Source organism: Macaca thibetana, chromosome 7, assembly GCF_024542745.1.
Source record: "Macaca thibetana thibetana isolate TM-01 chromosome 7, ASM2454274v1, whole genome shotgun sequence".
Taxonomy (NCBI): domain Eukaryota; kingdom Metazoa; phylum Chordata; class Mammalia; order Primates; family Cercopithecidae; genus Macaca; species Macaca thibetana.
Window position 1 is genome coordinate 150,641,490 of NC_065584.1, and position 13,671 is coordinate 150,655,160.

At 49.9% G+C, this 13,671-nt stretch overlaps 1 protein-coding gene across 7 annotated transcripts in view; it reads right to left on the minus strand.

The window, feature by feature from the left end:
* The window catches only part of MEGF11 (multiple EGF like domains 11), a 379,715-nt gene that overhangs the window by 248,085 nt on the left and 117,959 nt on the right, over positions 1 to 13,671 (minus strand). For all 7 annotated transcript variants that reach the window (XM_050795920.1, XM_050795919.1, XM_050795918.1 and 4 more), the window contains exon 2: positions 2,322 to 2,427. In XM_050795920.1, coding sequence (XP_050651877.1) covers positions 2,322 to 2,419 — 98 coding nt within the window. In that variant the 5' untranslated portion in view covers positions 2,420 to 2,427. The remainder of the gene's footprint in view (positions 1 to 2,321; positions 2,428 to 13,671) is intronic.

A 13,671-nucleotide genomic window follows, 5' to 3' on the forward strand; every position in this document is an offset into this window, starting at 1 on the left:
CAGGTTCTCTGACCTGAAGTGTGTGCCCCTGGTTTCATGGCTGGGTGGCTTAACACTGCTCATTTGCCAACATGCTAATGAGGGGCCAGATTAATCTTGGAGAGCCAGGCTTTACTAGCCGGGAGAGGTCGTTACACTGGGTTTTATGGTGGAGGGGCATAATTAATGAGGAGCCGCCAGAAGCACTAATCCAGCTGAGAAATTCTCCCTAAGCGATCTCCAGGGACCATGGTGTGTTTCGGGAACAACACAGGCTAGATCCATCCACACATCTTACAACGGAGCTCAGCTGGAAAGACTGAGAAGAAGAAAGCACCTGGTGTCACCAGGCATCACCCACAGGGCTTCCCCCTTGGGGCCGGAGAAGCCCAGAGAGTCCCCATATCTCATTCTAGCTGTTAGGTTTCACTCCTTGTCTTCCTATCCGGGCTGTAACCTTGGCTGATAGCCTAAGAAGCCTGAAATGCCAGCTCAGTTCGGCTCAGTTCAGAATATTTTCACATTCCAAATGTATTCATGTTGGGCAGGTGTAGAAAATTAGTGAGTACAAATGGGGCTCAGACAGAGAGAGAAGTCAGAGGGGGCCCTCCCTGTGGGGGACGCTCCCTGGAAGAGAGGGACTCCAGATAGAGCCACTGGGGCAGGCAGAGGTGAGCAGCTGCAAAGGAGGCACTCAAGAGGCTGTGATGCAGCACAGACAGTAGCAGGAAGCAGCTGTGTCTTAACAGGACCAGAGGGATGAAAGGGGTCCTCTGAGGCTGGAGTCCAAAACCCACAGAATAACGTGGGGCTCTTCCCAATACCTCTCTGACCCACCGGGAAATAAAGGTTTAAATTCACCAAAGCCAGAATGGGCAAGGGGCCTGAGTAACCTCAGAATCACGTAGAATGCTTATGAAAAATGCACTATTGAATCAGCATCTCGGGGATAGGCCCCAGGAGACTTTTTCATATGCACCTCCCATGAGTCTGATGTGCACTAAAGTCCATGATAACCAGTTCCTGCAAAGCCACAGTTGTCAACAAGAAAAGACAGCAACTGACACTTGTGGTCCTCAAAGCACTTTCGTGGAACTGCTGCCCTTGGTCCTCCAATGAGCCTGTGAGGCAAGGATAATGCTTCTCCCCACTTTACAGAGGTGGAAGTAGGCGCAGAGCCGTTCAGAGACCTCCCCAGAGTCACACAGCTTATAGGTGGAAAAATCCAGATCGGAATGAACTGAGGTCTTCTCATCACGGATCTTGTTTTCTTCCCACTTCACCAAAAACGGGCACACCACAGTACTGCCTTTTGCTCCATCCTCAACTTTGTTGGGACGCCACACACAGGATCTGGTCCCCATGGATCACACAAGTGCAGACACTGTCCCTCTGCCCCCCAGCTGATCCTTCCTGACCCGCAAGTGTCCAGGCTACCCCAGAGCCAGGTCCTGCCTGGCTGAGGTGCCTTTCCCCGCCCTAGGGCTGGGCTATCCACCCTCATGGGCATGAAGCATTGACCCCCTCCAAGTCCCCCACTTTTCTTCCTCTACCATTCACTTCTCCCATAGGGCCCTCATCTTAATTTTATTCATTTGATTTATTAACATCTAAGTGGCAGAGTCGTCCTGGTCAGCATGGCCAATCAATTCCAGGGTTTAATTCGGTTTTTCCTGATTGGGTCTCTGGTCACTATCTTTCTGCTCACCAAAATCAATACTTTAACCTTGTGTTTCAAAGTCAGGCCATCTGCAGGGACCCGGCCTGTTCCCCCAGGACCTAGTGCCGCAGCTGGAATGCAGCCTGCTCTTCCACTGCAGCCTCGGCCGCCCTCCCCCAGCAACACCCAGCTCCCACCGGACCAGAAGTAATAGGACCCCCTCACCCGTCCTCCTCAAGGCAGGCTGCTGGGGCCACATATCCAAGCTGCCACGTGGCTGCCAGTCCTGGGAGACCAGGAAAGGCATCACAGCATCAGAGAGCATGCCACCTGGGACCATGGTCTGCATCTCCCCACTTACTGCACCCTATCTGGCTGTGGACAGGGGCTGAGCCCCTCTGGGTCTCTACTTTCTCATCTGTGCAATGGCTGGGAAGCGCCAGTGCAGGGAGGGGTAGGACAGTGCGTCGTAACTGCAGTTCATGTAAGTTGCCTCCACCCTGACCTTCCAGACAGAATCTATACTGCTCTGTCCTGTCTCTCCGCATCTGGGCCATCTCCCCAGCCAGGTTGCAGACCCTTAGAAGGCAGCTCCCAGATCTCCTGACTGCCTCTGTCCCTTACTGCCATGCCCAGGGCGATCCCCCAGAGAGTGCCTGGCCATCTGAGGCCCACGCCTTACCTCTCCCAGTGGCTGCACACGTTGGGGTCCTCAGGGTTCAGGGCAAGGGTGGCTTGCAGGAAGGAGAAGGCAACGAGCCCCGTCAGGGAGAGCGCCATCGCGGACCCTGCACGAGAGAACAAAGGAGGCTGCGTCTGTGATCAGACCGTGTTCCTGGCATCTACTTAGTTTCCCATCGTCGTGGGTAATGAGCATTTGATATTGCACATTGCAGGGTTTGACTAACACCGTAACAGTTCACCGGTTCTGAGTAACAGGAGAGTGGGAAGCCTGAGTCAGGGAAAAGTCCAAATTCCAGGCCAGGGGTTCTGAACGTTTTCTGACTCGGGGACTGCTCTGAGAATCCAGGGAAAGGTATAGATGCTCTCCCCAGAAAAATGCCCACAAGTGCAAAATTGGCTATAATTGCAGGGTGTCCTCAGGCCCCCGGGCCCATCCTTGGACCCAGGGACCCCAGATCTGAACTGCTTTAAAGGGAATGCCCTCCCCGTTCCCTTATCCCTCATCATTGACATTCTTTGCCAGTCTACTTCCTTTCCCTACTCCCTCCTGCCAAGAAGAAAGGGAAAAAAGATGTCTGGTGTGGACCTGGGGGTGAATGAGCCAAGAAAACCCTGAACTCTCGGCCCACGAGCCACGGAAGACTGGCCCTTGCTTCTTCTGTCTCCTGTGGGGTGTCAGCTACTTCTGCCCAGAGTGATGCAGTCATCACATGCCATTCCCACTGTGGGATGCTGGGCCTAGACCACCTGGTAAGGGACCATAAGGAATCAGTTTGCAGACTTTGATCCAGGCCCCTGAGGTGGCAGCTATGGCAGGTATGTGCCTACATGGGATGCCAACTCCTTTGCTTCACTAAACTAGGGATCCCCAACAAGGGGCTCCTCACAGAGGGCAGACAACCTTTCCAGTGGGAGTGGCTGAAATGCCTCCTGAGGTTCCTTTCTGTCCGGGCACTCCAGGACTCTGTGTTCCTCCTGCCTCAGAGAACTTCTGTTCCAAGGGTTGTAACCTGCTGGGTCGCTGACCTTGAAGGGTGCGGAGGAGCTGGAAATCATGAGCACCCAAACATCATCTGTAGGCTGAATGAACGCTGTGACTCAGAAAGATGGAACTATTTTTCATGTGTATGTAGATGCTATCATGATTTATTTAAAAGCTTTACTGAATTCAGAGTAGCTTTTCTTCTTAATCAGCAACACTAAAAATTGCAACTTCTAATAACTGGGGGTGGGGGTGTTATAGAAAATATTTTGACATTGGAAAGGGGTCGCAGGCTTGAAATGGTTGGGGATCTATCCCACTGGGCCCTGAGTTCGCAGATGAGGAAGCGCTCACCCTACTTAGGAGAACAGATAAAAGCCGGCATGTATTTTGCACACACCCCCATTTGTACCCTCAGGGAAGCTAAATGGAGTGCTCTTCTGAAAGGTTAAACATTCTCCTCCCCTCCACAATAATTTCCTTGTTAAACTCTTTCTCAGCAGCTCCTTCAAAGATAAACAAATTGTCACAAATTCTGTATAACCGTGGGGGTCTAAATTAATGATTAATGAGGTGTTTCTATTTGAGATCTGGAAACCATCTGACTGAAATGCAGATTTAGCCAGATTTCAAATGAATGCATTCTGAAAATCAGAAAGAGAGGAGCGATTCTGGTGTTTCTGTTCCATGTGCAGAGTCCAGGAGTATGCAAAGCACAAGTAGCTGCTCAGAGCTCCCCACCCACTCCCCCCAGCCCACTCCCCCATCCCCAGAGACCCAATCAGCGCCTCAGAAGTCTCCACACAAACTGGAGTCTGTGCAACACCAGGGCTGCAGAGCTCAGCGATCATTTCAATTCATTCTCCTCTGGGAGATTCAACCTAGAGCGGAGAAAGAGCCTGCCTAGGACATGGCATTGACATATGCGGAGAGTCAAAAGTGGAACAAGCATCTTCTTCCAAGTGGGGTTTGGGCCAATCAGGCATCAAATAAAGAAATAAAAAATGGGACACAGAGCTCCAGAAGGCATGGAGTCTGAATGCCAGCTGTAGGGGATGCCCTGCCTTGTCTTAATTCTCTCTGTGGCCCTGACTCATTACTTGGGCCACTCCTATAATCTCCGGCATTCTCCCGAGAGAACCTCCTGACAGCGTCTTCAAACTCATTACACCAAGAGTATCAAAAGATGAGGCCACCTGGATAAGAGAAGATTGTTTCTCTGCTCCCTTTTGACCCATGTGTTGGGAGAGAGAGGTAACTTGGATCACTGCTGTAATCTGTGAGATTTTAAAATCCTCATGGAGAGAGAGAGAGAGAAAAGAACGAAAAGAAGGAAGGAAGGAAGGAAGGAAGGAGAAAGGAAGGGGGGAAGAAAGAAAGAAAAGAAAAAAGAAGAAAAGAAAGAAAGAAAGAGAGAGAGAGGGAGGGAGGGAGGGAGGAAGGAAGGAAGGAAGGAAGGAAGGAAGGAAGGAAGGAAGGAAGGAAGGAAGGAAGGAAGGAAGGAAGGAAGGAAGGAAGGAAGGAAGGAAGGGAGGGAATTCTCCTTGTCTCACTTCACTCAGGCGCAGTGAAGAAAGGAACCGTCACTACATGGGGGCAACTCATCCCCATTAACTTTAATGGGACTTTCCTGGGATCTCTCTGAGGACAGATCCCAAAGACATATGCTTATGAGATGACTGAGGGAAAATCAATCCTGCTGCAGTGGTTATTAGGCCGACTCCATTTGGAGTGACAGAGGTTAACATATTGGGCACCATCTGATTTAGGGCATTAATAATTAAATAAGAAAATGCCCCTGGTTTCACTTCAGGGGAAGAGTCCATGTAAATAGATCTGCTGGTTCTCTTCCCTCTGGTCCAGCTCTCTACATATTAGAGAGCAGAGGAAGTTGCAGAGGTGGAAAATTTTCTTTCCTTATTGGGCACCATGGCTGCTTTACCCCTGATGGACTGGGCAGGGGGGATAAAGGGAAGAAAAGTGCCCAGGAGGCGTACCTCTCACACCTGCAGACATGGTGTTGTCAGCCCACGTGGCCACCCACAGGCCACAGCCCAAACTGAGCATTCTTGGCGCACCACCTGCCCTGGCCTGGGCCGTGCAAAATGCCATCAGCTGCAGTGCACTTGAAGATGCTCAAAGCCGCAAGGGATTAAGTCCCACTGGGGGCGCTGTGAAAGCCTTTGTGGAGTGGGTGGGACTTGGACTGGATGGCATGTGCAAAGGTGGAGGTTAGAGAAAGGGCATTTCTGGGGCAGGTCCACCCAAGCAGTGCGTGGAGGCAGGAATGTGCAGGAACTTTGGAGGAACCAGACAGCAGAGAGCTTGCACTGCAGTGCAGTGGTGGGCAGCATGGGCACCTCTGGAAGGCATTCTCTACATCTGGGTTCTGTGGAACACTAGCCCTAGGAGACACTGATAGAAATCTCTCAGATGAATGTCTCCAAGGGTGAATGTCTCCAAGCTTGGGAAATGCTGCTTGCTATGTCCCCATCCTAAATATTCAGTCTAAGCATTTTAGCATAGCTTAGACTCTGAGAAGACCCAAAATAAAGAGACCATTTGGCTTTTTGTTTCACCCAATATTTCCCATGGAACTCTTTCTAGTGACACAGCTCTAAGAGTGGCGTCCCTGATGATAGCGGCTTAGGAAACTCTGCTCCCCTCCCTCAACGCCAAGTCTCAAGAAAGTCCTGGTGCATGTCAAGCTGTGCCCTGAGAGTCTGCATGCACTTGTTTATTCTAACACCCAAGAGCCTCCTATGCCTGGCACCTGGTGTTAAAGGAAAATGCCATCAGGTAGATTAAGGGACACTGGCATCATAGCAAAGGATCCCTCCTCCTGTCCAGGGCTTCTGCTCCAGCCTGGGTTGGCTTTGCTGGCTGAGCAGGTCTTAGAGATGGCAGTATCCTCTGGAGGCCCCTGCCTCTGCCTGGGACCCTGCCATCACTAGCACCAGCACCTATGGAGGCGTCTCTGTCTCCGTGGCAGCACACATCTGGCCAGACACTAATTGCTCACATTAGCCAAGATGCATAAATTGGGGCAGAGGGCAGACAGACAGATGGCCTCAGCCCTAGGATCAGCTGTTACGACCTCAAGGTCCATCTGTGCAAAAATCATACCCCACCTGTTTCACTTCCACCACTGGCTTCATCCTCCTGACTGTGCCTAAATCTTGGATGCTGGAGCCTGGCTCATGTGCCTGCAGCCTGCTCTCTGTCCATCCCAGTCCATATTCCCGTGATCCTTTGCTTCTCAACATATTTGCACTGGCAGCAGGAGTGCCAGCAGTCAGACACTATTTTGTGGGCCCAGGGAAGTTCCCACTCCCACAACAAAGGGGATCTATTATAGTGGCTGTTTAGAATGCTGTGCTGAGGAAGTGGGGCTGAGTGGGAAAGCATGCCAGGATTGATTAGTAATGTCTGTCTTGAACTCTGGGGAGGGACAACACAGGTGCCATGCATTGTGCCTATACTGCTAAACAGGTGTTACCACTTTGGAAATTTCTCCCCTCCTATATTTACCACTTAGATATGGCCTTGGCTGTTCCCTCTGGACCCTAGGACCTAAGGATTATTTCCTTCCCCTCGTACCATGCCACTAGAACATATACTTGATGAGGGCAGGGGTTTCCATCTGTTGTGTTCACGGCTATGTCCCCAGCTCCAAGAGCATTGCCTGCACATGCAGGGGCTCAACATCTTTGTCAATTGACTACTGACTCTACAGCCAACCTCCACCCCAACCTCTCAACCATCCCAAGCCTCAGCATCAGCCACATTGCTTGTGTCTGGCCTGAGAGAGGACATCAAAGATCCATCCCAACAGCAGGTCACACCGCACAAGGCATTCCGTGTTGTGTTAACATTGCACTTGCAGAGACACCAATCTGGTGGCATCAGATACTGTACAGTAGGCGCCCAGGACATCCTGAGAGCAATTCAAAGACTCCTGCCTGGACCACCTCATCAGCACCAGTGCATGTCTGCTCCCCACACTAGCACAAGGCAGGCATTGAAGCCCAGGCAATAGTTCAAGCTGCAGTTGGGGACTGGGTGTTCCAGACGCCTCATGAAAAGGCGCTTTCAGGTCTGAGAAGCAGCAGAAGCAAACCCCAAACTGGAGCTGATAAAGCAAATGCCTCACATTTCCCCCCGGCATGTGGATGGAGAGAGAGCTTTCTATCTTCTATTTACAGAAGATACACACACACTTCTCTACTTTTTTCTGAATAAAACAAAAAGCCAAGTTTGCACACAATGGGGCAAATGCCAAGGTTATCGCCCCGTCTAGTGGCCTTCCTCTTCCTCTGCCCCGGCTCTCTCAGCTGGCTCCCAGTCCCCAGCCCTCTCCATTTACTGGCCTTGCTAGGGCCTGATTAGTGCAAGATGAAAAGAGGAGTTGGATCAGCCCTCATAATTAAGAAGCTTCGTCCTTTGCCTTGATGAAGTCTCCTGCCCTGCAGCAATCCCACCAGGGGTTGGGTTTATGTTGAATGCTTTCTAATCTTCCTGTACTTAAAAAAAAAAAAAAGTTTTAAAAATAAATCCACAGCTCTTAATCTCCAAAAGAGTGATTCCCTGACTGCAGGAGCACAGCAAAAATTCTCAGTGCCAATGTGGAGTCCCTGCCAGGTGCCTGCCCCCTGGGATAAATCAGAGGGGATTGGAGTCACCTCCTGAGACAAGTTAAATGTACCCCTCCAAGTCCCTGCTCCACCACCCTGATAAATTCTGCTTTCTGCTTGCCTGGGAAGCCTCGGGCTACAAATCCTGAAAATGGTACCATGAGGGTTGCAGCCACCATTCATCAGGGTCAAGAGACTGTCCTGTCCCCTGCACTCTCAAGCCCAGCAGAGAGCAAGTGGCCCTGACATCAGTCAGGCCCGGAGAGAAATCACAGCCTATCCTGGAGCAGAGCGGTAGAAACCGCCAAACTAATAAAGCACCAGCCTCCCTTCCACAACAGGCGCAGCCTCTGAATTCTGGGTCCCCAAACTGCCTCCTGCCTGCCCTGACTCCCAAGCAGGGAGCATCTGCAGCCCCAGCCTCCAGCCCCTCTGAAGATGAAGGGAGAAAACTTATCTATGTTCTTAGGCCATTCCATTTCTCACAAAGCAATTATCTCCAATTATCTCCAATTATCTCCATCTTTCCATTTCTTTGCAAATCAGGACACATTCAGCTGACCAACCTGGATGCTTGCCTGGCCCCTCCCCACCCACAACCTGCCCACTCCTGGCCTTCTCAACCGCCCTCTCCCACCTCCTCCCAGGGCTATGGAGTTCTCATAACTGTAGGTATCCCTCATGCCCTGCATTAAATCATGGCGACATCCACAAAACCTCTGAAGACAAGTCAGCCTCCCAGGGCCCTTCAGCTCCATGGGGATTTGTCTCCATCCCTGCCCCCTTAAAGAAAACATTCCTTAAACAACAAGGTGCAGCCACAGGGGCCCAGGGGGGAGAAGGGCGCAGAGGGAGGGAGTCCTAGAGAATCCCTGGAAGGCCAAGCCTCTCACGGGAGCTGAACTGTGAGGATGATGGGCTGGACAGCAAGCCACATGGTGTCAGAACTGGCACCGAGACAAACCTGGGAGCAGAAAGGGTCCAACACCTCATCTCCCAGAAGGGGAAATTGTTCCCTGAAAGGGAGGTGACTTGCTCAAGGACACACAAAAACTTGGTTGCAGTCTTCATGTGAAGGGAATGGTAGAGTCCACCCGACCTGGGTTTGAATCCTGCCCTTGCCTTCCTGGCTGCATAACCCAGTGGAGTTGTTTACCTGCTCCAGGGCTGAGTGTTTCACGTCTTGCACATCAAGGAAGACCAACTTCAAGGGCTGTTAAGATAGTACATGAGAATGCAGGTAACGCGATTGGCCTAAGGTCTGGCACATAGATGGTACCCAATGAACTATTAGTTTCCTTCCCATCCACATCCTTCACCTCAAAGACTCTTCTAACTCTGTAATTTTAGAGTTTCTAAGGAACTGGAAGAAAAAAAAGACCTTGATAGAAAAATCCTCTGCTGTAGAATCTAGGCATGGCTGTATGTTTTGGGGGACTCCTGGATCAGTCTTAACTGTACAATTATCAAGACAGATCTCATCTTTCATCCATCCCTTCAGCAAACATTTATTGAATGCTCACCAGCCACTGTGACACAGAGGAGACTCAGGCAGGGCCCTGCCCCAAGTCCCTGAACACTTGCTGGAGGGGAGGTGGGAATGGCTAGGAGAGGGTAGTAGATCCAGGATGTGGCTTAGCACCAAGGCCTCTCCCTGCAGGAAGCCTCTGGCCAGTGTGATGGGAAATCAGAGGCCTTTGCAGGAATTGATGCTAATGTCCCAGCAGGTCCCCTGCATGTTGAGTCTGGCCCATCTCCATTCTAGATGCCTCTGGATCCACTCTTGATCAGGGCCGCCTCTGAAGGGAGAGAGAACCTTTCACAAGCTCACCCAGCCTCCCAACTCCCTCCTGTCGGGGCTCAGAAAGCCATACTTCCCCTACCCTTGGGTCTCCACTATTGAATTCAAAGTCAGTACCGGTTCCTCTATGCCTCCTAAGTCACTACCTTGCTGTGTGACCCAGGAAAGGTTGCTTAACCTCTCTGAGTTTCACTCTGCTGGTGCACAGGGTGGGAATCAGACTACATTATCTCTTGGACCCTTCCAACTCTGTAAGCTTACCTACGAAGTATCTCCCTTCCCTGCCCTTCCCTTCCTCATCTTCTCCTCCCTCTTCACCCCTGCACTTCAGGTTTGCGCCATCTCCCAGCTGCAGGGAGATAATGCAGAGGAGGCAGCAGAATTGAATTCTAGTCTTTGATCCTGGAAAACTCATTTAACTGCCCTGAGCCTCCTTTTCCTCTTTTACAAATAGGAAGGATGAGAGAACAACAGTTCCTTGCGAGGATTAAACAGATAATGCAGGTGGTGCCCTGCAAACTGCAGCCCAGTGGTGAAACGCGGAGATTAGTATCGTTGTGATGGTCGGGACCCTTAGTTGCTGCTCACCTCTCTGTCTAATCTTCAGCACCCTTTGAAGATGGGCCTCTTTCGTGTGCTGCGTTCCAGCCAAGAGCCCACACTAGGACAGGATCTCTCCCACCACACCTCAGGAGCCACCTCTCCCCAGTCACTAGACCCCCTGAGTCTGGGGATAAACAGAAGAGCCTGGCTGTCAGCCCACAGACATGGGCATCAGACAAGGGTAGCCTCTCCAGGTTTCCTTAGAGAACCTTCCCAACTGACCTAGGCCAGGGGATTCTGAAGCCAGAAACCAATTGTCTCAAAGTTTGAAGTGCCCTACACGTGTTCTAAAAAGAAGGTTGTCAATATAGGTAAACATGTTTTGACATATATCTTTAACCCAGCATTCCATTTCTGCAATTTCGTGTTTAAAACCTGGCCAGGGCCAAAGACAGGTTCAAGAATGTTTGTTGCATTCTCTTGATAAAGAGATATTTGAGCCGGGCACAGTGGCTCAGGCCTGTAATCCCAGCACTTTGGGAGGCCAAGGCAGGCAGATCACTTGAGATCAGGAGTTTGAGACCAGCCTGGGCAACATAGTGAGATTCCCGTCCCCACAAACAATAACAAAAAAAAAAAAAAAAAAGCCAGGCATGGTGGTCTGTGCATGTAGTCCTAGCTACTAGGGAGGCTGAGGTGGGAGGATCACTTGAGGCCAGGAGGTTGAGGCTGCAGTGAGATGTGAGCATCCTACTGCATTCCAGCCTGGGTGACAGCCAGACTCTGTCTCCAAAAAAAAAAAAGAAAGAGAGAGAGAGAGATGCTTGCTGCAGCACTGAAGCAACCTAAATGCTCATGAATGGGGCCTTTGATAATAAATTCCACCCTGTCTATATAACAAACTATTATGCAATCATTAAAAATACTGATGTGGAAAAGTATGGAAGCCCATACACCAGGGCATTAATAATATTGGTCATCTTCTGGGAAAGGGATGGAAGACTTGTGCTTTCTAAGTCAAACATTTTTGTTATATTAGTGTTTCTTACAATGAGCATTATCATCACTATAGTCAGAAAAGCAAAGATATTTTAAGACTAATATGTGTAAGTTCACCGACATGGGAAGATGACCCTAAAGTCTTATTATGTGAAAAATGCAGGTTACCAAGCAGCATGAACATTATGATCACATGTATATAAACTGCGTGTGCATGGGCATACGGTGTGTGTGCGGACAGCGAGGGGGCAAGGACAGAAAGATGCTCAGAGGGTGTTAAAAATGTTAACAAAAATGTCTGGATAACGACATTTTAGGTGACTTTCTTTCTTTCTTTTTTTTTTTTTTTTGAGACTGCGTCTCTGTTACCCAGGCTGGAGTGTGGTGGCACCGTCACAGCTCACTGCAGTTGTGACCTCCCTGGGCTTACGAGATCCTCCCACCTCAGCCTTCCGAGTAGCTGGGACCACAAGCTCACACTACCACAACTGGCTTTTTTTTTTTTTTTTTTTTTTTTTTTTTTTTGTAGAGACAAGGTCTCACTGTTGCCCAGACTGGTCTGGAGCTCCTAGACTCAAGTGATCCTCCAGCCTCAGCCTCCCAAAGTGCTGGGATTACAGGCATGAACCACCAGGCCTAACCAACTTACTTTCTTCTCTATACATTTTCAGTATTTTCAAACACCAGCCAGGCATGGTGATGCATCCCTGCAGTCCCAGCTACTGAGGAGGCTGAGGCAAGAGGATCTCTTAATCCTCAGAGTTTGAGGCTAGAGTGAGCTATGATTGTGCCACTGGGTGAGATCCAACCTATGTGAGACAGCAGGATCCTGTCTTAAAAATACATTTGTTTTAACCACCATAAAGCCACCTTCATTTTGAAAACAGAAAAGGGAGGGCCCTATGGGCAACTCCTCCACAGCTTACCCTCCTCCAGGCCCAGATTCTCCCCCTGTGCTTCTTGGGGCACATTTTCCCAAAGAGCAGGGGTGCACAGAGGGCTTGAGCCCTAAGCCTGCTACCCCTAGGGACACAGGCCACTTGGGGGAGCCTCCCAGGCAGCCTTGAAGCCATCTGGCTGCGGCGAGATTGCCATCATGATGGTGTGGCATGTGTCCACGCTGTGATGGTGTACTCATGCTATGATGAAAAACATTATACCGTTTCAAAGACCCAAAATGATCTCATGACACAGAAAAGTAGATGGATAATGTAAGATTTTGTCAGCTCTATTCAGAATAATAAATGAGTCAGGTATTCAAATTTTTAAAGCAATTTATTGAGGCCCTTTGTCCATGACACTGGTAACTTCTGGCTTGCAGCCCGGTCGGGTCACGGCCGGCACTTCACCTCTCTCCTCTGCGCTCACACTGGCTCTGCTCCTCCCTAGAACAGCAAGAACAGGGAGCCCTGGAATCTCAGGGGGTTTCCGGGTCCTAATCCCAGCTCTGCCTCTTACCAACTGTATGGCCTGAGGATGGTCATTTAACCTCCAGGGCTCCCAGCTTCCTCATCTGCAAAATGGGGTTAGTAATAAACCTGACTCCCAAGGTTGAGATGCCAAAGAGACACAGGTTATGAGAAAAGTCTGTGAACAGCACAGCCCCAGGGAAAATATCAGCATGGTTGGGTTTGGCATTGTCCTCTCTGATGGGGTGTATGGGGTGCAGTACAGACACATCTGGGGGTGCACAGGGAGAATGAGTGTATTAGGGTCCTGGGCCTGATAAGGACTGCCTCCCAGGGGTGGGCAAGTCTGCCAGAAGGGAAGAAAGGAACTGAAGGTGAATTTCAATAAGTCTGCAATTTGGCCCAGCCCAGGCCCTGCTGACCTGCAGTCTAAGCTAGTGATGATTCCAAGTCTGGACCAGAGGCCAATTTGGCTGCATTTCTGGCCTAGACTGTGTCTGACAACCATCTCACAGCCACATGCATTTGCAATCAAATAATTCTTCTGAACTCTAATTTCCTGGAGGAACAAGAAGCTCACCCACCTTCCAGAACTTCAGCACCCTATATGCCCTCCCAAAGGAAAGACCCACTAAAAGACAGTACTGTGGCCGATCACAATCTGCCCCTCATCTCCCCAGGTTTAATTTAGAAAATGACACATAAGTCCCAGAGTCATTGTGTGCCTGGCCTGATTATTCGTTGTTTATTTCAGTATTTTCCAGGAAATTGTTCATTAAGGATAAAAGCACCTGCTTACTGTAAGAGAGCATTACACAAAGACCCTGTCGTGGGAGCCCGGGAAGAGCATTAATTAATGAAGTGAAACCGAACAAACATGCTATAAATTAAAGGTCTGAAAAGAAATGCCTGGCATTTAGTGGATTATGAAAGAAGGATGAAATGAAACATCATATTTTTAGACCACAGTGGGGTAAAAA